This window comes from Vipera berus, assembly GCF_964194415.1.
Source record: "Vipera berus genome assembly, chromosome: 3".
NCBI classification, from domain to species: Eukaryota; Metazoa; Chordata; class Lepidosauria; order Squamata; family Viperidae; genus Vipera; species Vipera berus.
Window position 1 is genome coordinate 217,458,827 of NC_138204.1, and position 20,460 is coordinate 217,479,286.

The 20,460-nt window shown below is 52.4% G+C and overlaps 1 protein-coding gene across 1 annotated transcript; it reads right to left on the reverse strand.

Moving 5' to 3' along the window:
* Window positions 1-4,974: 4,974 nt before the first annotated feature.
* Window positions 4,975-18,579, reverse strand: LOC308666748 (cytochrome P450 11B, mitochondrial-like; the record flags this gene model as incomplete). The annotated part of the gene is made up of 9 exons (XM_081325641.1): window positions 4,975-5,088; window positions 5,824-6,015; window positions 6,948-7,026; window positions 7,859-8,025; window positions 9,890-10,044; window positions 10,971-11,174; window positions 11,292-11,491; window positions 12,992-13,147; window positions 18,335-18,579. 9 exons carry the CDS (start codon window positions 18,577-18,579, stop codon window positions 4,975-4,977), a joined length of 1,512 nt encoding a protein of 503 aa, XP_081181767.1.
* Window positions 18,580-20,460: the final 1,881 nt, after the last annotated feature.

Genomic DNA, 20,460 nt, shown 5'->3' on the forward strand with positions numbered 1-20,460 from the left:
GGACAGATCTGAGGGTCTCTGGCAGGAGGAGGGTCTCTGGGCCAGGGCCAAGGCAGTGGGGGCCATTACTGTTTCCAGGATGGCTTCGCGGGCCGCATGAAACCACTTCGCGGGCCGCATCCGGCCCCCGTGCCTTGTGTTTGACATGTCTGGACTAGACAGCCATTTGTCTGAAATGGTATAGGGTTTCCTGCCTGAGCAAGGGGTTGGACTAGATGACCTCCAAGGTACCTTCCAACTTCTTCTTCTTCTTCTTCTTCTTCTTCTTCTAATTCTTATTCTTATTCTTATTATTATTATTATTATTATTATTATTATTATTATTATTATTATTATTATTATTATTATTATTATGCCAAAGTTGGGAAACGCCGCCCCAGAGCATGCACTGAGCTGAGCTGAAGCACCAGTTCTCAGCCCCACAACTGGGAGCCTATCCTGCCTCTCTAACTAAGGGGGCTTTTTAAGCTTACTGTCCCTCTGTCCTCCCCCCCCCTTGAAGGAGAAGAAAATAACTCTGGGCTTGGTCCAAGCTAAGGGCTCTCCAGGGCAGCTGCAGCCGCCAAGCCCCCCTTCAAGGCATGGTGGGAAGGTCCTCCATTCAGCTTCCTGCTCCTGAGGGGTTACGTCCCCCCCTGAAGAACCACATGTGCTCTGGGATATCAGACTCCTGGCTGCCGAAGTGTACTTGACTGAACACTTTTCGACAGCTCATCTCTGGTCCTGGAGGAGAGATCTCTCCAAGGCTGCTGGCTGTGGAGACGAAACAGCCTTCCTGCCTGGATGCAACATAAAACTCCTGGTTATGAACGGTGGTCTTCTTCCCCAAAGCCTTGCAGGTCAGAATACAGAATAAGAGCTGGAAGGGACCTTGGAGGTCTTCTAGTCCAACCCCCTGCTTAGGCAGGAAGCCCTATACCATTTCAGACAAATGGTTGTCCAATCTCTTCTTAAAAACTTCCAGCGTTGGAGTATTCACAACTTCTGGAGGCAGGTTAATTGTTCTGACTGTCAGGAAATTCCTCCTTAGTTCCAGGTTGCTTCTCTCCTTGGTCATTTGCCATCTGTTGCTTCTTGTCCTGCCTTCAGGCGCTTTGGAGAATAGCTTGACTCCCTCTTCTTTGGGGCAACCCCTGAGATATTGGAAGAGTTGCTATCATGTCCCCCCCCCTCTCGTCCTTCTTTTCATTAAATTAGACATCTCCAATCCCTGCAATTGTTCTTCGTATATTTTAGCCTCCAGTCCCCTAATCATCTTCGTTGCTCTTCTCTGCACTCTTTCTAGTTCAGGGCTTTTCAACCTTTTCACCCATCGTACCACTTTTAGGATATGGCAACATTCGAGTACCACCAGTCGCCTAGCAAGGTGTCAAAAACTTGATGACCCAAAAAAATGGAAAAAAAGTGATGAAGTACAGGTAGTCCTTGACTTACAACAGTTCGCTTAGTGACTGTTCGAAGTTACAATGGCAATGAAAAAAGCCACAGCCGAGCCACAGCCGAGCAAGACACCTGCCTGCCCGCCTGGCGGCGTTCTTCCTCCTCTCCGAGGTTTCCATTGTTGTGAGCATTTCTGTTGAGGATTGGCAGCGGGGGTGGGGTGGGGGGGTGTTTGGTTTTTATTTCCCCCCACTGCTGGGTGATTTTTGCAGGTTTTGGTCACTTCACATGACCCTGGGAGGCTGTGACTGTCATAAATATGAATCAGTTGCCAAGCCTCTGAATGTAAATCACAAGGCCCTGGAGATGCTGCAACATTCCAGCTGATCGGCGCTTCTTCTGGGCTCAGCATATGTGCCGGGATCAGCGCCAAGGCCCAGCTGGAGCCTGGCACTGATCCTGGCGCTTCCGCTGAGCCCTGACAGCCCTGCAGCTCCAGCCATCCCTCGCTCAGGCTTGTGCGGTGCTGCCACCGGTTCAGCTCATTCCCCTCCCCCGCTACCACTTTTCTAGGTACCACAGGTGGTACCCGTACCACTGGTTGAAAAGCCCAGTTCTAAACATCTTTTCTACATCGTGGTGACCAAAACTGGATGCAGTATTCCAAGTGTGGCCTTACCAAGGCCTTGTAAAGGGGTATTAACCCTTCACCTGATCTGGATTCTGTCCCTCCATTAATGCAGCCTAACACTGTGTTGGCTTATTTGGCAGCTGCCGCACACGGCTGGCTCCTATTTAAGGGATTGTCCCCTAGGATGATGCCAGGACATCCTGGGGACACCACCCCTTCACCGGGACCCATCGTTGACCATAGGGAAAGAATCCATTTGGGGTTCGGGTGTATTTGGGGAGTGAAAAGAGAAGTCTCTTTATGGCAAATACAGGTAGTCCTCGGCTTATGACCACACCTGAGCCCATAATTTATGTGGCTAGGTGAGACATCTATTAAGTGAGTGTTGGCCCATTTTACGACCTTTCTTGCCACCTTTGTTAAGTGAATCCCTGCAGTTGTTAGTAACACGGTTGTTAAGTGAATCTGGCATCGACTTTGCTTGTCGGAAGGTCACAAAAGGGGATCAGGATATGGCAACCGTCATAAATACGAGTCAGTTGCCAAGCGTCTGAACTTTGGTTGTGTGACCGTGGCGGATGCTGCAGCAGTTGTTAAGTGCAAAAAACAGTTCTGTCGCTTTCTTCAGTGCTGTTGTAACTTTGGACGGTCACTCAATGAACCATCATGGAAGGAGGCTTGGCTGTCTGCCGCCGGATGTTGTTTCGGATGCAGCCTGCTCTCGTGGGGAAAGGGGGGGTGGGGAGAGGGGTCCGAAGGCCCACAGGCCGAAAGGGGGAGGGGGGTGAAGGGGTACGGAGGGCTTCTTCCCTTCTCAGCCACTTCCTGCTTGCCGTTGGCGGTCACATTCACGACACCGTTCGCGACACGACCTTTCGACTGAGCAGGAGCATTTGGGAGCCTGTCTGCAAGCGGAAGGAAGTTGGATACTGATGCCTATATCTATATATATTTTATATATCTATATATCTATCTATACACACACACACACACGTATGTATGTAAAAGGTAAAGGTTCCCCCGCACATGCGTGCTAGTCGTTTCCGACTCTAGGGGCCGCTGCTCATCTCCATTTCAAAGCCGAAGAGCCAGCGCTTGTCCGAGGACGTCTCCGTGGTCATGTGGCCGGCATGACTAGACGCCAAAGGCGCACGGAACGCTGTTACCTTCCCACCGGAGCGGTCCCTATTTTTCTACTTGCATTTTTATGTGCTTTCGAACTGCTAGGTTGGCAGAAGCTGGGATGAGTAACAGGTGCTCACTCTGCTACGCGGCACTCGGGATTCGACCCGCCAAACTGCTGACCTTCTGATTGACAAGCTCAGCATCCTAACCCACTGAGCCACCATGTCCCTTATATATGTATGTTGTTGTTGTTGTTAGTTGCGAAGTCGTGTCCGACCCATCGTGACCCTATGGACAACGTTCCTCCAGGCCTTCCTGTCCTCTACCATCTTCTGGAGTCCATTTAAGCTCACGCCTCCTGCTTCAGTGACTCCATCCAGCCACCTCCTTCTCTGTCGTCCCCTTCTTCTCTTGCCCTCAACCTTTCCCAGCATGAGGCTCTTCTCCAGTGAGTCCTTCCTTCTCCTTAGGTGGACAAAGTATTTGAGTTTTAGCTTCAGGATCTGGCCTTCTATGTATGTGTATATATATAATTTACTTCTTAAATAAAGTTTGTTTACCACCCATCTGGCTGCAAGGTGTCTCTGAATTGAACGCAGCCCACTCCTGAGGAGGTTTGGGAGTGAGAGACAGGTAGTCCTCGACTTTACGACCGTAATTGGCCCCAAAATTTATGTTGCTAAGCGAGACAGTTGTTAACGTGAATTTTGCCCCATTTTACGGCCTTCCTTGGTCACACTTGTTAAGGGAATCACTGCCGTTGTTAAATGAGTAGCACCGCTGTTAAGCGAATCTGGCTTCTCCATTGAATCTGCTTGTCAGAAGGTGCCCAGAAGAGGACCAGGTGACCCCAGGATGTTGCAACTGGAGTTCCTGGGGTTGGGGGCTTGGGGGCCTCGGCTCCTCCGGGGTTGCACACGACAAGGCCATAAACCACTGGGCATCGGCAGCCATATATTTATTTATGCTTGATTCCCAACGGAACATCATTTGATCCTTTGGGACAGCCCTGCATACATCGACTGAGGGAAAAAAAACCTCAGAAAAGTAAAATTAAAAAGTGGGGAGAAGATTTATTTATTCATTTATCTCATCTAGAAAGCGCCCTTCTCCCTCAGAGAGAGAATTGGACGCTGCTTTGATGTTTGCAGGAAGCCTCCCTCTTCTGCACAACCCCCCCCCCCCAGCAGTGGTGGGATTCAAACAGGTGAACAACCGGTTCTCTGCGTGGATGCCGCTTCCGGAAGTCCGTTCTGGGCCTGGGCAACAAAAAATTAGCTACCGGTTCTGCCGAAGTGGTGCGAAGTGGCCGAATCCCACCACTGCCCCTCAGTAATTGCAAAGGAAGAGGTGCTCATTTTGGTGCCCCCCCACCAGAAAAGCCCCCAGCTGCTGGAGGGGGGAGGGAATGGAGGAACTGGGGGAGGAAACTGTACCAATAAAGGAGAATCTTCACGGCTCAGGGTTGAAATGAGGGCTCCTCCGTGCTTGTTTCCTTGCAGACGTTTCATGACCCAACTAGGTATCCGCATCAGTGCTAGAAAGGAGTGGGGTTTGGGGAGAGGAGGAGGAGGAGGAGGAGGAGGAGGAGGAGGAGAACTGTGGGGTCCCTGGTGCACTCTGAGCTGGCTTGTTTCCTTGCAGACGTTTCATGACCCAACTAGAAAACGTCATCAGTGCTAGTAAGGAGGGTGGTTTGCTGTCAGGAGGGAGCTGGGCAAACTGGGGGGCTTCCCGGTCTTTGAGAATTGGGCCTGTCCCTTCTCCCCCCTCACCCTCTGCAGAATGTAGGCCAGAGTTGGTGAGCAGGACAAGCCCGCATGGAGGGGGGGGGTATCCTAGTCAATGGGGCGGAAGGTGAGCCGAGGGGGTTTCTCCGGCTTCAGAATGAAGCTGTAGATGGTCCTGATGTCCTCCTTGGAGACGGTGTCAATCTTGAAGTTCCTCAGGATCTGAAAGAGCCCCACAGTGGCCATGAAGAGAGACGGGGGTCCCTCAGAGGCCCTTCCCTGCCCCCCTCCCTTTGCAAAGCCAGCCTTTGCATTCCCCAGCCTTTCCTTCCCATAATCCCCGTCCAGCTCGCTGGGGGATGCCATCTACCAAGGCTTCATTCTACAGGTGGTCCTCAACTTATGACCACAGTCGCCCAACATTTGTTGCTAAGTGAGATGGTTGTTAAGTGAGTTTTGCCCCAGTTGTTAAATGCAGTTCTGAAGTTGGTCACATGGTCGTTAAGTGAATCTGGCTTTCCCCTTGACTTGGCTTGTCAGAAGGTCGCAAAAGGGGATCACATGACCACCCACCACCACCCCCGGAACGCTGCGACCGTCATAAATAGGAGCCAGTTGCCAACCGTCAGAGTTTTCACTATGTGACCAGGGGGAACGCTGGAAAGAGTGGGAAAGAAAGTCACTTTTTCAACCCCGTTGTAACTTCAGATGGTCACTAAAGGAAGAGTCGTAAAGTGAGGACTACCTAGCCCAGGGGTCTTCAAACGTGGCCCTTTTATGACTTGTGGACTTCAACTCCCAGAATTCCTCAGACGGCCATTTTGATCAAAATGCAGGCTTGGATCCAGCGTGCCTGGCTGAGGAATTCCGGGACTTGAAGTCCACAAGACCCCCGACCCAGGCAGAGCAGTTGGCTTTCGGGGCCCATCCTGCGGCACCCCTGCCCGCCAGACTCACGTGCATGAGGAAGAGCACCATTTCGGCCTCCGCCAGCCTCCGGCCGATGCACTGGCGCGAGCCGAAGCCGAAGGCCAGGGCCTTGAAGTTGTTGTCCTCTTTGCCCAGCCAGCGGGTGGGCTTGTACTGCTCGGGGTCCGCAAATACCGCCGGGCTGCGGCCCATGGAGTAGAGCCCCACCTGGCACAGAGTCTGGGGGAGGAGAGGGAGACGCCGCTGAGGAGGCCGCCGGTCGCCCTCCTGCGCCCAGGGAAGGCAGGGCAGGCCCTTCCGCCTCACGGCTCCTGGGTCTTTCAGGCGGCGGCCCGACCCGCCCTGCTCAAAAAGCCCCCAAGCGGCTCTGGGAGACGATCTTCACCCCCATTGCACGTCTCGTTACAGGCAGTCCCCGACTTATGGCCAAGCCCCAAATTCCCGTCGCTAAGTGAGGCAGCTTTTAAGTGCGTTCTGCCCCATTTGACAACCTTTCTTGCCATGGTTCTTCAGTGAATCACTGGAGTTGTTAGTCACGCGGTCCTTAAGTGGATCAAGCTACCCCGCTGACTTTGCTTGTCAGAGGGTCGTAAAAGGGGATCTCAGGATCCTAGGAGGTTGCGACCGTCGTAAGTATGAACCGGTTGCCAAGCCTCTGAATTTTGATCACGTGACCACACGGGGGAGGGGGAGACCTTGCAATGGTCGTAAGTGTGAAAGATTGTCCTTTTTCAGTGTCGTTGTAACTTCAAATGGTCACTAAATGAACAGTCGTAAGTCGAGGACTGCCTGTGGTCATGGATGGTAACCCGAAGAGAGGCAAGGAACGGCACCCCGAAGTCAACTCAGCCTCACCCAAGCATTGCGCATGAAGGGGCCACCGAGAACCAAGAGAGGGGGGCCATGGGGGGAGGAGGGGGAGACGGGGTCTCCTGCTGCCCAGAATTGGGTTTTATAAGGATTTGAATCTCGGATCTTTGCCAGGCGGACCCTGTGCTCCAGTTTGCACCACTGAGCTAGGGGCTCTCCGGAGTGGCAGGAATCCGTCAGGTCAAGCAAGGCTGATCTCAGACACACACACACACACACCGCACCTCCCCAGGGATTGTGGGGGTTGTGAGGGGCAGGCCCTTGGGCCGCTGGGCACTTACCCCAGCTGGCACGCAGTAATTCTGGAGCACCACATCTCTCAGAGGGTAGCGCTGGATGGTGATGCCCACAGGGTAGAGCCTGCAACAGAAGGGGGGGAAAAAAGAGGGGCCGTTGCTTCTCCCCAGCTCTCCTACGTGGAGATTGGGGTGTTCATTTTTATTTACCTATCCAAGTTCTTAACCGCCCAACTTTCAAAGTTTCAAAGCTTTGATCATGGATATTGCTTGCCAAGCGATTAAAGGCAGCGGGCTAGTAACCAGGAGACTGTGAATTCTAGTTCTGCCTGGGTGACTTTGGGCCAATCCCCCCTCCGTCAGCTCTAGGAGGAAGACGTTAGTAATCCACTTCTGGAAAAACATTGCCAGGAAAATTCTCCATGTAGTTGCCAAGAGCTAAGACTGGTTTGAAAGCAGCCAACGTTGTTCATTTTTCACCCTTGTTTATTAGATTTTTATCCTGCCTTTATTACTTTATACCAGGGGTCTTCAAACTTGGCCCTTTTATGACTTGTGGACTTCAAGTCCCCGAATTCCTCAGCCAGGTATGAGGAATTCTGGGACTTGAAGTCCACAAGTCATAAAAGGGCCAAGTTTGAAGAGCCCTGCTTTCTACAGTAGTAATTCAAGGTGGTGAACATACATAACACTCCTTCCTTTTCCTATTGTCCCCACAACAACAGCCAAGTTGGCTTTTGTGGCCAAGGCAGGACTAGAATTCACAGTCTCCTGGTTTCTAGGCCACCACCTTAACCACTGCACCAAATTTCCTCTCAGTGTAATAATTGTACCTGAGCTTAGGAAATCCCGGGCTGGTCCCCATAGGAGAGGCATTCAGCTGGAGACCCTGTGAACCCAGGCCCCTACACACACACACACACACACACACACACAGAGCCCGGCCTCCCCCTTACCTCAGCGTCTCCTTAATGGCCCCCTTGAGCAGCGGCATGGCGTTCAGCACCCTGGAGAGCTCCTTGGAGCCCTGCGCCTGGGCACCCTTGATCTCCTCCCGAATGGCCGTCTGGACCTGGGGGTTGCGGGCCAGCTCAAAGAGGGTGAAGAGCAGGGGCATGGCTGTCTGTGGGGCAGCCGGGGAGGGGGGCAGAAGGAGGGGAGAGACGGAGAGGGGAGGAGAAAGGATGGACGGATGGATGGATGGATGGATGGGGCAGAGGAGAGAGACAGAGGGGGAGACAGGAGAGCAGAGGAGAGGAGAGCAGAGAGCAGAGGGGGTGGATGGATGGATGGATGGATGGATGGATGGATGGATGGATGGATGGGACAGAGGAGAGAGAGGGAAAGAAGAAGAGGGGAGGGGAGAGGAGAAGAGAGGAAAAATGATGGACGGATGGTTAGATGGATGGGGCAGAAAAGAGAAACAGAAAGGGACATGGAGAGGAGAGGAGAGGAGAGGAGAGGAGAGGAGAGGAGAGGAGAGGAGAGAAGAGGAGAGGAGAGGAGAGGAGAGGAGAGGAGAGGAGAGGAGAGGAGAGGAGAGGAGAGGAGAGGAGAGGAGAGGAGAGGAGAGGAGAGGAGAGGAGAGGAGAGGAGAGAAGATTGTTCAGAATTTCAGGCAGGAACAGCCAACCCCAGGCTGTTCTGCAGGGATCTGCTTTCCAACTTTTAAGCCAATGAGATCACCTTCACTTGGCAGCTGGTTTTGACTGGCCTCTCTCTCTCTCTCTCTCTCTCTCTCTCTCTCTCTCTCTCTCTCTCTCTCTCTCTCTCTCTCTCTCTCTCCTCCCTCCCTCCCTCCCTCCCTCCCTCCCTCCCTCCCTCCCTCCCTCTCTCTCTCTCTCTCTCTCTCTCTCTCTGCGAAACTGAACAGAATTAGGTGTTTCCCTGGAAGACGGGCCTCTGCCCCATATCGGTGGGGATGGGAAGGCTCCCCCTTGTTGCGATTGTGGTACTGATAAACTATGAAACATATTGTGCAAGATTGCACACAACAGGCGTTCTCTGCTTCCCTAGAAATCTGCACCCAGCAACACCAAAGGCCTGGATAGCTGAACTGGACATCCAGATATGAGGCCACTGCCGTAATCTCCATATAGGTCTTGGATGTAATTACTTGGATTGTGTGCACACGTTCACTTTCCTTCTGTCATGTTCTCATCATACCCTAAAATAAATGGCCACCCTCCTGCTTTGCCTGAGGCCAACTGTCACTTCAAAAGTGTTCTGTACCCCACCGGCCACTCAGACAGGCAGCCTGCCAGAGGACCTTTTCAACCCTTGGCCAAGTGCCTGGAGCCGCTACACCCAGCTTCAGAAAGTGGCTCCTGGGGAGCAAGGCCTCCTTGGGGCTCCTGGCCACCATCTTTCTTTAGCTTGGGGGCCCGGGAACCTTTGGAAGGCTGGAACCTTACGAACCCTTTTAAAGGCGGACTGTTGGTTGCTAATGATTTTATGACAACCTGCAGAAGCAGCATCACAAATATTGTTCTCGGGCGCCAGCAAATTTGTGTTGTGAACCAGCCCAAGAATGGAGTGGAAGGTCCCTCGCTAAAGATAAAAACTGGGGGAGCTCAGGAGTCTGTCCAACTCCATTTTCTGAGAGACACAAAGGTGCTTTTCCAAAAGTCAACTGGAGACTTTTTTTCCTTGAGGAAGAAGAAAAAGACTTTTTGCTCCTCACCCACGAAGCTTCATCGGTTCTGGCAGGATGGCGGGGGCTGTGGAAGGGTTAATTCTGAGCAAAAACCCCTTTGAGACAACTATGGCCTGGATGATTGAGAACCTCCACACAGATCTATTCCTAGAGGTTCTGCCCCCCCCCAAAAAAAACCTCTCCAACAGAGGGACGAGGACCCAGGCATGAACTGCCGTGGGCAGGGAAGGTCCAACAGGTCAAGGGATAGTATGAGTGTTACATGATTGTGGTGCACCTGAGATACTTGTGCTTCCTTAGGGATATTTGTGTGACCCTCAGGCACACTCACCGTGTCCACACCCCCAGCTGTTAACTCAGTGAGGTTGGCCTTGATGGAGTCAAGAGGCAGCTCAGCCTGGACCAGCAACTCCGCCATGATCCCTGAATATTTGCGGGGCTTCCCCAGGCAGAACTCCTGGTAGATGTTCTGGATGCATTTGTCAGCTGGAAGAAACAACCCAAGGAGTGAGAAGCACCCGAGACCCAGGCCCTGCTCAGTGCGACCACCCGGGACAGGGAGACATCCTAGATGTTCCCTAGTTGGGCAATGAAACATCTGCAAGAAAACAACCAGGCTCAGAGAGCACCGAGAACCCCGGAGTCCCTCCCCCTCCTCCCCCTCCCCCTCCTCCTCCTCCTCCTCATCTCCCCCCTCCTCCTCTTCCTCCCCCCTCCTCCTCTTGTCTGCAAACCCCACACCTGTTTAGCACTGATGCTGTTCCCTAGTTGGGTCATGAAACATCTGCAAGAAAACAACCAGGCTCAGAGAGCACCAAGGACCTCATAGTTATCTTCCTCCTCCTCCTCCTCCTCCTCCACTCCAAAAGCCCCACTCCCTCCTAGCACTGAAGACGCTACATATTTGGGTCATGAAGCATCTGCAGGAAGACCACCAAACTCAGAGAGCAGCGAGGACCCCTCCTTTCAACCTGAGCTACAAAGATTCTCCGCTGTTGAAACCGTGCCTCTCCTAGCACGATGGCTTCAGGACTGGTAGGTTGGCCAAGTTCAGCCATGCTGAAGCAGCTTCTCTCCTTCTGAGCCCTTCAACCGCATGGACTACATCCCCCATCACCGGCAACCAGATAGGAGGTGGTGAGGTATCTAGGGAGCCTGACAGAGGTAGCTGATCCAAACCAACCCCAAAAGGGCCTGAGGCTGGAAAGCAGATGCCGTCCCTGGAGCTCAATGCGCTTTGGCCAACCCACGTTTGGTGTCCTAGAGCTAGACCTTGACCACCGCCCCATTGTGGCGGTGGCCCCTCGCTCACCCACCCAACCCATATTGCAGTTATCCTCCAGGCCTCTGCCATCCTGTTGTAGTGACCTTCAACCCCCAGTACTCCAGTGCCCGGCTCCTCTGAGGCTGACCGTGGCTGAAGATAATGTCCCAGGCCTTCAGGTGGTCCTGCCAGAGCCTGTTGTTCACCCAGCGCATCACGCCTGGCGGGATGAAGAGCAGAGGCAGCGTAGTCTGCAACATGGTCTCAATGGCATTGATGAACTCCTGGGACTCGGGCTTGGGACTCTCCTCCAGAAGGCCCAGGCGCTCTCCGTACAAGGCGTAGCTGCTGGCTGTTAGGTGGAGGGTCACAAAGAGAGGAAAGGGTCAAGCAGCAGGTCCCAGACAGAGAAAGAAGGGCAATCGTCCTCCAGTTTAGGGCTAGGATGCTTATTTGGGCCTGGCCGTACCTTCCAGCGTGAAGCGGAAGAGGTCGTGGTACAGGTCAACGGTCAGAGAGCCCCGGGTGTTCTTCCTGACCTGCCGGTGCATGAAGGCCACAAAGTCCTCGGCCACCATGTTGAGGAAGGGCAGGAACTTCCGGGTGCCAGCAGGGCTGATCACCTCCTTGTTAAGGGTGAGCCGGTCCGAGCGCCACTCTTCCCCGTTCCTGCAAGGCAAGGCCACCCCCACAGGTGAGACCTCCAACTCCCGGCTTTTCTCCTTGAAGGACCTCCACACCCCTCTTCATTGCAGGAGCCTCCCTTGCCTCTGCCCAGTAGCCCTCCTACTAGGCAGACCCTTCCCCCTTTCCACTGAAGCCCCTGAAGCTCCTTCCTTCCACGAATCCTCCATCCACGCAATCCGAAGTTGCTTTAATAGAAGGATTCAATCAAGACCACGGCAGGTACTGACACCATTCAATGAAGCCTTAGTAAGACCACACCTAGAATACCGCAATCGCTTTTGGTCTCCACACTATAAAAAAGACGTTGAGACTCTAGAAAGAGGGCAGAGAAGAGCAACAAAGAGGATCAGGGGACTGGAGGCTAAAACATACAAGGTTGCTGGAATTGGGTCTGTCTAGTAGTTTAATGAACAGAAGGATTCAGGGGACAGGATAGCAGTGCTCCAGTATCTCAGGGGCTGCTCCAAAGAAGAGGCAGTCAAGCTATTCTCCAAAGTGCTCGAAGGCCAGATAAGGAATAATGGATGGAAACTGATTAATGAGAGAATCAACCTGGAAATAAGGACAAATTTCCTGACAGTGAGAACAATCAACCCATGGAACAATTTGCCTCAAGATGTAGTGGGAGTTTCATCTCTAGACGCTTTCAAAAACAGACTGAACTGCCATCTGTCAAAAAGGTCTCCTGCTTGGCTGGGATGTTGGACTAGATGACCTACAAGGTCCCTTCCAGCTCTGTTTTCTATTCTGCCCTGTCCTGTCCTGTCCTGTCCTGTCCTATTTCCATTCTATTTTATTCTATTCTAATTCTTATTTCTATTCTATTCTATTACATATTCTATACTATTCTAATTCTATTCTATTCTATTTCCTATTTATTCTATTCTATTCTATCCTATCCTATCCTATTCTATTCTATTCTATTCTATTCTATTCTATTCTGTTCGTGTCATCACGGCATGAAGAACGTTGCTGCCCCCAGATACGGGAAGACGTTTCCACCAAGGAGGAAGGAGAATTTCAGGATCATGAATGAAGCCAGGCCCGGGGCTGAAAGAGTCTTCCCCTATCGGGGGACAGCAATCTTCTTGGAGTAAGGATGACCTTCTTCCAGGAGACGCCCGTTATAAAAGGGAAGAAGGCTCCTTGCACTTCTGGATCCTGGGGGTGTTATGCACCCATCTGGGAAAAGCTGCAGATGACCCAGTCCTGAAACTCCCCTCTTCGTGGCCGTGGGCTCTCCGTCTCCTGCCAGAGACCCTCCACGGAGGAGGTGGAGCACCAGATTCCCTTGAAGTTGGAAGAGCTGGACCAGGGCTGTCCGGGTTCGAAGCAGGAGGTGTGCCTTCCTTCCTCAAGCCAAGGCCTTCGCCAACTGCCCTGTGCCGACTGCTGGGCCTTCTGTCCTTGCTACCGGAGAGGTCAGAGGGAGAAGGGGCCTTGCAGTGACAGCATCTGACTGTGTGGCTGAGAGTAACTTACAATAGGAAGACGCCACATTTGTGGTTCCTCAAAGCGCGGTGGGCTAGCCACGAGTCTATGCCCATCCGGCGTGGAAAAATCCCCTCCGTCTGGAAAAGCTGGGCGGCATCCTGTGGTAGGAACACGTTGACGCTGTCATGGCTGCCCACCGTTTCCCTGCCAAAGCAACAGAATCGGGTCATTGAAAGAGCCGTCCGCCTGCTCTGCACTTCTGGGATCAGAGCAAAGAAGCAAGGGAGGGAGGGAGGAAGAGGGAGGGAGAGAAGGAAGGAAGGAAGGAAGGAAGGAAGGAAGGAAGGAAGGAAGGAAGGAAGGAAGGAAGGAAGGAAGGAAGAAAGGAAAGAAAGAAAGAAAGAAAGAAAGAAAGAAAGAAAGAAAGAAAGAAAGAAAGAAAGAAAGAAAGAAAGAAAGAAAGAAAGAAAGAAAGAAAGAAAGAAAGAAAGAAAGAAAGAAAGAAAGAAAGGGAGGGAGAGGAAAGGAAGAAAAAGAAAGAAAGAAAGAAAGAAAGAGAGAGAGAGAGAGAGAGAGAGAGAGAGAGAGAGAGAGAGAGAGAGAGAGAGAGAGAGAGAGAGAGAGAGAGAGAGAGAGAAAGCAGCAGTAGCAGCAGCAGTAGCAGCAGACTGGCAAGATTCTGCTATTACAGCCAAACTCAATATAAGTAGTTTTCGCCTTCCTGGGAAATTGATTTCTTAGTCTGGTCTATGTAGTAGTATAGACAATAACAAACCACTTAACCACACACACACAGACACACTCAGTGCCTACTGCATCAGCGCAGTCTTGACTGCCTTGTGGAAGGCTAGCAGTCCAGATGCTGAGGGGCTGAGGGTGCTCCAGAGCAAAGGGGTCACCTTCAGAGCCACAACCCTTTGAACTGTTGCAGAGGTGGGGCCTTCGGTGTCTCTGCCCTGTAGGGGGGCACGTAGGGCAAGGCAAGATGATCTTATGGTACCTCAAAGCCAAGTCTTGCAGGGCTTAGCAGATCAAAACAGCACCTTGAATGGGACAGAGGCCAACGGGCATCCAAAGGGGCAACCGGAAGGCATCCTAAGAGTTGTGTGGTGGCTCTCGTCTGCCAACAACCTGCCCACCAGATTTGGAACCAGCTGCAACTTTTGCCCTGTGTTCAAACCGTGGTTGGGAGCACATTATAAAAATCTAACTTCATAGTGAGAAGGCCAAAGGTCCTAGCCAGAATGACAAATCCTAGAATGACCCTTAAGATGTAAATTTGCTCCTTCAAAATAAACCATATTTACCCAGGAACTTGGTATGTCTAATCTAGGGGTGACATGATAGCAGGCTTCCAGTATCTCAGGGGCTGCCCCAAAGAAGAAGGAGTCAAGCTCTTCTCCAAAGCACCTGAAGGCAAAGACAAGAAGTAACGCATGGGAACTGACCGAAGAGAGAAGCAACCTGGAACTAAGGAGAAACTTCCTAACATTGAGGACAATTAACCAGTGGAACAGAAGTTGCCTTAAGACGTGGTGGGTGCTTCATCACTTGAGGTTTTTAAGAAGAGACTGGACAGCCATTTGCCTGGAATGATACAGGGTCTCCTGCTTGAGCAGGGGGCTGGACTAGAAGACCTCCAAGGTCCCTTCCAGCTCTATTCTGATCTGATCTGATCTGTTTCATCCACCTAGACAAAGAGCCGGAGACCCAAAGGGCTGAAAGGATGAACCTCTGCCCCAAGGCCAGACAACAGAGTGAACACTAGAACACAGGTGAAAGAACCATTGGAGGCCTTCCAGTCCACCACCACCCCCAACTGAAGCAGGAGACCCTGTGCCCTTCAAGACAAATGGCTGCCCAGTCTCTTCTTAAAAACTTCCAGTGTTGGAGCATTCACCGCTTCTGGAGGCAGGTGGTTCCACTGTTTAATTGTTCTCACTGTCAGGAAGTTTCTCCTTAATTCCAGGTTGCTTCTCTCCTTGATGAGTTTCCCTCCGTGGCTTCTTCTCCTGCCTTCTGGTGCTTTGGAAAATAAATTGACCCCCTCCTCCTTGTGGCAGCCCCTCAAATATTGAAATACTGCTATCATGTTCCACCCCCCACCCCCAGTCCTTTTTCTCTCTAGACTGGCCATTCCCAAATCCTGCAACCGTTTTTCTGGTGTTTTAGTCTCCAGGCCTTTATCAAACTACCTGGCTTGAGGTGTTCGCACACCACGGCTGGCCAATGGGGAGGAGTTATCATCACCCTGGGTGTGAATGGGGACAGTCCCTACAGCCTCCGCGTGGCTCTCTGTTGCCTGTCTCCTCTGCACCTCCCCACTGAAGTGGACACCACCATTTCTACTTGGGACAAGGACTGCTCTGCTTTTGGGTTGATGTCCTTCTCTTTGCTAGACTAGACACACCCAATTCCTGCCACCGTTTTTCATATGTTCATACAGGGCTTTTTTTCTCACAGAACGCTCAGAACGGAGTTCCGGCACCTTTTTTGGATGGAACCTTGTAGGGTAGGCAAGGCGGGTGTGAGTTCCGGCACCTTTTTCTTTTACAAAAAAAAGCACTGTGTTCATATATGAACTTTTCACAGCCTCCGGTCCCCTCATCAACTTTGTTGCTCTTCTCTGCATCTTGCTGGCTGGGGGATTCTGGGAGTTGAAGTCCCCCCCCCCTTCTTCAGGTTGCCAAGATTGGGAGACCCTGGTCAGTCACGAGAAAACTGTCCTTTCTCAGTTCTGCTAGCAGAGCCATTTCGCTTCTGGCCACCCATCCTGGCCAGGGAGACCTTGGCCTCTGTCTTCAATCAAGCTGCTGCTTGTATCTCTTTTAGAACCAGCAGGGCCCTCTTTCTTTATTCTTCTTGACTTATTCTCAGAACACGCCTGTGTGTGCCTGTGTGTGTGTGTTTTGCATTTTGTGTGGTCTCAGCAAGTTCCTCAGAATGCTTGCAAGGCATTAAAAAGTGCTCTCCTAGCCTGTCCTATCCAGCCCGCTTTGCCCCCCCCCGCCCCCCCAGACCCAAATCGGGAAACCTTCGTGAACAGGTTGCTTTGCACCGATCGATGTAGGGACCCCTCGTCCCAACCCGGAGCCGCAAATATTCTCCCTTTTTGCTATTCAGGGATTTCCATTCTCACTCGAAGAATCCTCTCCGTTTTTCTACAGGTAGTCCTTGATTTACAACGGTTCATTTCGTGACCATTCAAAGTTACAACGGCACTGAAAAGAAAGCGATTTGTGATCGTTTTTATGCTTAGCCCCGTTGCAGCATCTCCGCGGTCACGTGATCGGAATTCAGGCCCTCTGCAACTGGCTGATATTTACGACAGTTGTGACCTCCTGAGGTCATGTGATCCCCTTTTGCAACATTCAACGGGGAAGCCGGATTCACTTAACAACGGTGTGACTGGCTTAACAGCTGGCAATGATTTGCTTAACAACAGGGCCAAGAAAAATGGCAAAACAGGACAAAGCTGACTTAACAAATGTCCCACTGACCGAGAGAAGTTTTGGGCCCAATTAGGGTCGAGGACCCCCCCGTACAACTGGGGAAACCCCTCCCCCACCTCCACCCCGAAGCGTTGTCTGCGTTGCAAAGATTCCTTTCAGAAAGATTCCTTTCCTGCTGGGCAGGGGTCTCCCCCGTCTTCTGAGAAGGGTGCCACCCCTGCCTCGCAGGCTGAGGACTTCACGGGCAGCCATTCCCGATCAGCGCTCTGCCAGGAAACTGGACCAGGTGCCTTCACCCACCCATACAGAGAGTCCTCGACTTACGACCACGATGGAGCCCAAGGTTTCTGTTGCTAAGCAAAACATTTGTTCAGTGACTTTTGCCCCATTTTAGGACCTTTCTCACCAAAGTTGTTCAGGGCATCACTGCAGTTAGTAAGTTAGTAGCAAATAGCCCTCCAACTTATATTCCGCTCCACCGCGCTTTACAGCCCCCTCTAAGCCATTTGCAGAGGCGGCATCTGTCGCCCCCAACAATCTGGGTCCTCATTTTACCGACCTCAGAAGGACGGAAAGCTAAGTCCACCTCGAACCAGTCAGGATCGAACTGCTGGCTGTGGGCAGAATTAGCCTGCAGTACTGCCACTGCACCACCAGGGGTCTAGTAACACGGTTGTTAAGTGGAACTGGCTTCCCCCTTGACTTTGTTTCTCAGAAGGTCACAAAAGGGGATTGCGTGATCTTGGGACACCACAAGCGTCATAAATATGAGTCAGTTGCCAAGCCTCTGAATTTTGATCACGTGACCACGGGGAGGCTGCAACCAGTCGCAGGTGTGAAAACCGGTCATAAGTCCCTTTTTTCGGTGCCGTCGTAACTTCAAACAGTCCCCAAACGGATGGTTATAAGCGGAGGACCCCCCTGTATTCCCCTACGGGGGACGGTGCGGGATCACACCTAGCCAGCCCAAGCTCAATGGTGTGAGAGGTGCATATTTAAAGTCTTGGAGGAATGATCGGGAGGGGGACCCACTCACCCTAGGCCTAGGACTTCCCTGGCCACCTGGTCCAGACGCCTCCGGCCTCAGGGCCGTGCTCTTCTACGGACCCAGGTGGAGACTGAGCCAGGTAAAGTCTCCTTTGAATAGGAAAGTTTGTGCCAGATCTGCCCAGCAGCTTTTTTTTCCAGCCATCTAGGGATCACAATCTGGACAAACAACCTTTAGGCATGAACCCAGCCTTCGTCCAAAAGCAGCGTCTCTCTCCGCATCTGGTGACCTTCCGACCCATCATCCTCAACCCACCTGGCTAATGTCATAAAGCAGGACAAAATACTTCAGGCAGGTTGATTGATGGTGGGACATCCGGCTGAACGGAGGTGGCTTCAGAGAGGCCGTTCGGAGGCCGTTCCCTTCTTTGTGAAATAAAACGTCATATTCCTAACAAGGAAGGAGAGACGTTTGGGTCTGACTTTCTCTCTGACAAAGGCAAATCTTTGTGGCTCCGGATTGAAACGATGGGTCTTCTTTGCTACTCTCTGAGGTTGTGGGTTTTTTTCCTTGCAGACGTTTCATGACCCAACTGGGTAACGTCATCAGTGCTAATGGGGGGGGGCGGGGTTTGCATCTTCTAGCACTAACGATGTTACCTAGTTTGGCTAACGAAACGTCTGCAAGAAAGAAAAAAAACTGTGAGAGCACCAAGGACACACACTCTCTCTCCCTCCCTCCCTCCCTCTCTCTCTCACACACACAAACAAACACACTGACACACTGACACAGAGTTAGCTGACCTCATCAGGTGAGGACTTTCCTTCCAAGCCCTCTCAGGTGACCCATCCCAGCTGTGCAGCGTGGCCAATCCCACCCACCCCGCTTAAAAGCCGGGAGTGGGAGCCATCTGACCCACCTAGGGTGGGGGGGGAAAGGGGGGAAACTCACCTGTAGATGGGTCCCAGGTTCTGGAAGTTCCTGTCCATGACGTGGTGGAGGTTCTGGAAGGCGTTGGTCCTCCAGAACTGGAAGAGGTTGAGCCAGGCATTGTGCCCGTTGCGTGGGATGGCCTCGAAGGGCTGCGCCTTGGGGGGGCTCAGCTTAGCGACCGCAGCGGGGGCCAGGGAGTGGCAGAGGGCCCGAGAAAGGCCGGGGTGAGCAGAGCAGGGGCTGAGGCGGCTGCATGCCCCCATCTCCTGCTCTTGGTCAGGGTCCCTTGCCGGCTCTGGGCTCCCTCCTCGGAAGGACGGCAAATGAGGCCTCTTTTATCCGAGCGGACCTCCCCCTGCCCAAGGACAGCTGCCACAGCCGGGCGGGTGGGGCAGCCAGGCGGGCTCTGCCTGGGCGCTTTCCCTGCCGCTTCTGCATCTCACCTGCTCCCCCTCAGCCAGGAAAGGGGGGGCTCTGAGGCCAGGGAAACGCCTTGCAGGAGAACATGCCTCCTTCAACATGTCTCCACAGACATGTTGAAGGAGAAGAATTAACGGGAGCTAGAAGAACCGCAGAAGAAAAACCTCCAGAGCCACAGGAGAATTTCGGAAGAACCTCAGAAAAGCCACAGAAGAATCGCAAAAGAACCCCAGAAGAATCGCAGGCGAGACGCAGAAGATCAGCAGAAGAACTGCAAGGTTCTGAATTGCACAGCCAGGAACGGCACTAAAGAACTTCAGCATTTACACAAGAGGAAGACAGCTCTGAACTTAAGCTGAGGGCCTCCAGACCCCAGAAGATCACACCGGCTTCCCTCCTGCTCGGCACCCTCAATCTCCTCTGGCTCCAGAAGAAATCTCCTCACTTTGTAGGCAAACCATTCAGGAGATAATCTTGCCTTCAGGTACACACAAACACACCTTTACTTTCAGAGGGTGGCCAACTGGGGACAGGGAGTTGTGGTCAAGTGCCTGGATCAAGTACCTCCTTCTGCCTGAATTTGGCAAGAGCCTAAAATGCAGACGGTGGTTAATGTGAGGGCTCCCTGGTGCCCCTCTGAGCTTGTTTCCTTGCAGATGTTTCATTCCCCAAGCTAGATAACATTAGGTAGCCCTGATGATGTTACCTAGTTGGGTCATGAGACGTCTGGAAGATAACCACCAGGCTCAGAGAGCACAAAGGACACCACAGTCCTTCTCCTCCACCTCCACCTCCACCAACTCCTCCTCCTCCTCCTCCTCCTTCTCCTCCTCCTCCTTCTCTCTCTCTCTCTCTCTCTCTCTCTCTCTCTCTCTCTCTCTCTCTCTCTCTCTCTCTCTCTCTCTCTCTCTCTCTCTCTCTCTCTCTCCAAACCCCACTCCCTTCTAGCACTGATGATGTTCCATAGCTGGGTCATGAAATGCTTGCAAGGAAGGAACTAAGCTCAGAGAACACCAAAGATTCCAGCCCCCCCCCCTCCTCCTCCTCCTCTCCACAAACCCCCCTCCCTTCTAGCACTGATGGTGTTACCTACTTTGGCTAACGGAGTGTCTGCAAGGAAAGCAGCAGGCTCAGAGGGCACCAAGGACCCCTCATTTCAACCCTGAGCTATAAATATTCTCCTTTATTAGTTCAAAGCTTACCCCAGGGGTTTTTCTCCCTCTGCAGCATCCACAGCTCTCAAGTCGCACCCAGAGGGCCAAGAGACACACAAACACACACACACACACACAACACAGACACATGTTTCACATGGATTGGCTTCAACCCAGCCCCCATTTGGAGGCCAGGCGTTTCAAAGCAGTGCTCCTCAACCTTAGCAACTTGAAGATGGGTGGACTTCAACTCCCAGGATTCCCCAGCCAGCTTTGCTGGCTGGGGAATCCTGGGAGTTGAAGTCCACCCATCTTCAAGTTGCCAAGGTTGAGGAAGACCGTTTTAAAGACTGTGATGTCTGCCAGCTTAAAAGGACCTTAAAGGTGCATCTTGAGGAAGGGAAGGCAGGAGAGGGACGGGCCCAAATTCGGCAGGAAGATACATTGGCTGATTGCCCCCTCCAGTTCAGGGGGAAGGTGGCCGTGAGTGGCAGCCAGCGAGGGGGTGCCAGAGGCCCTGGGGGCCCACAGCATGCAGGAGGGGAAGGCCTGGCCACAGTCCCCGGAGCT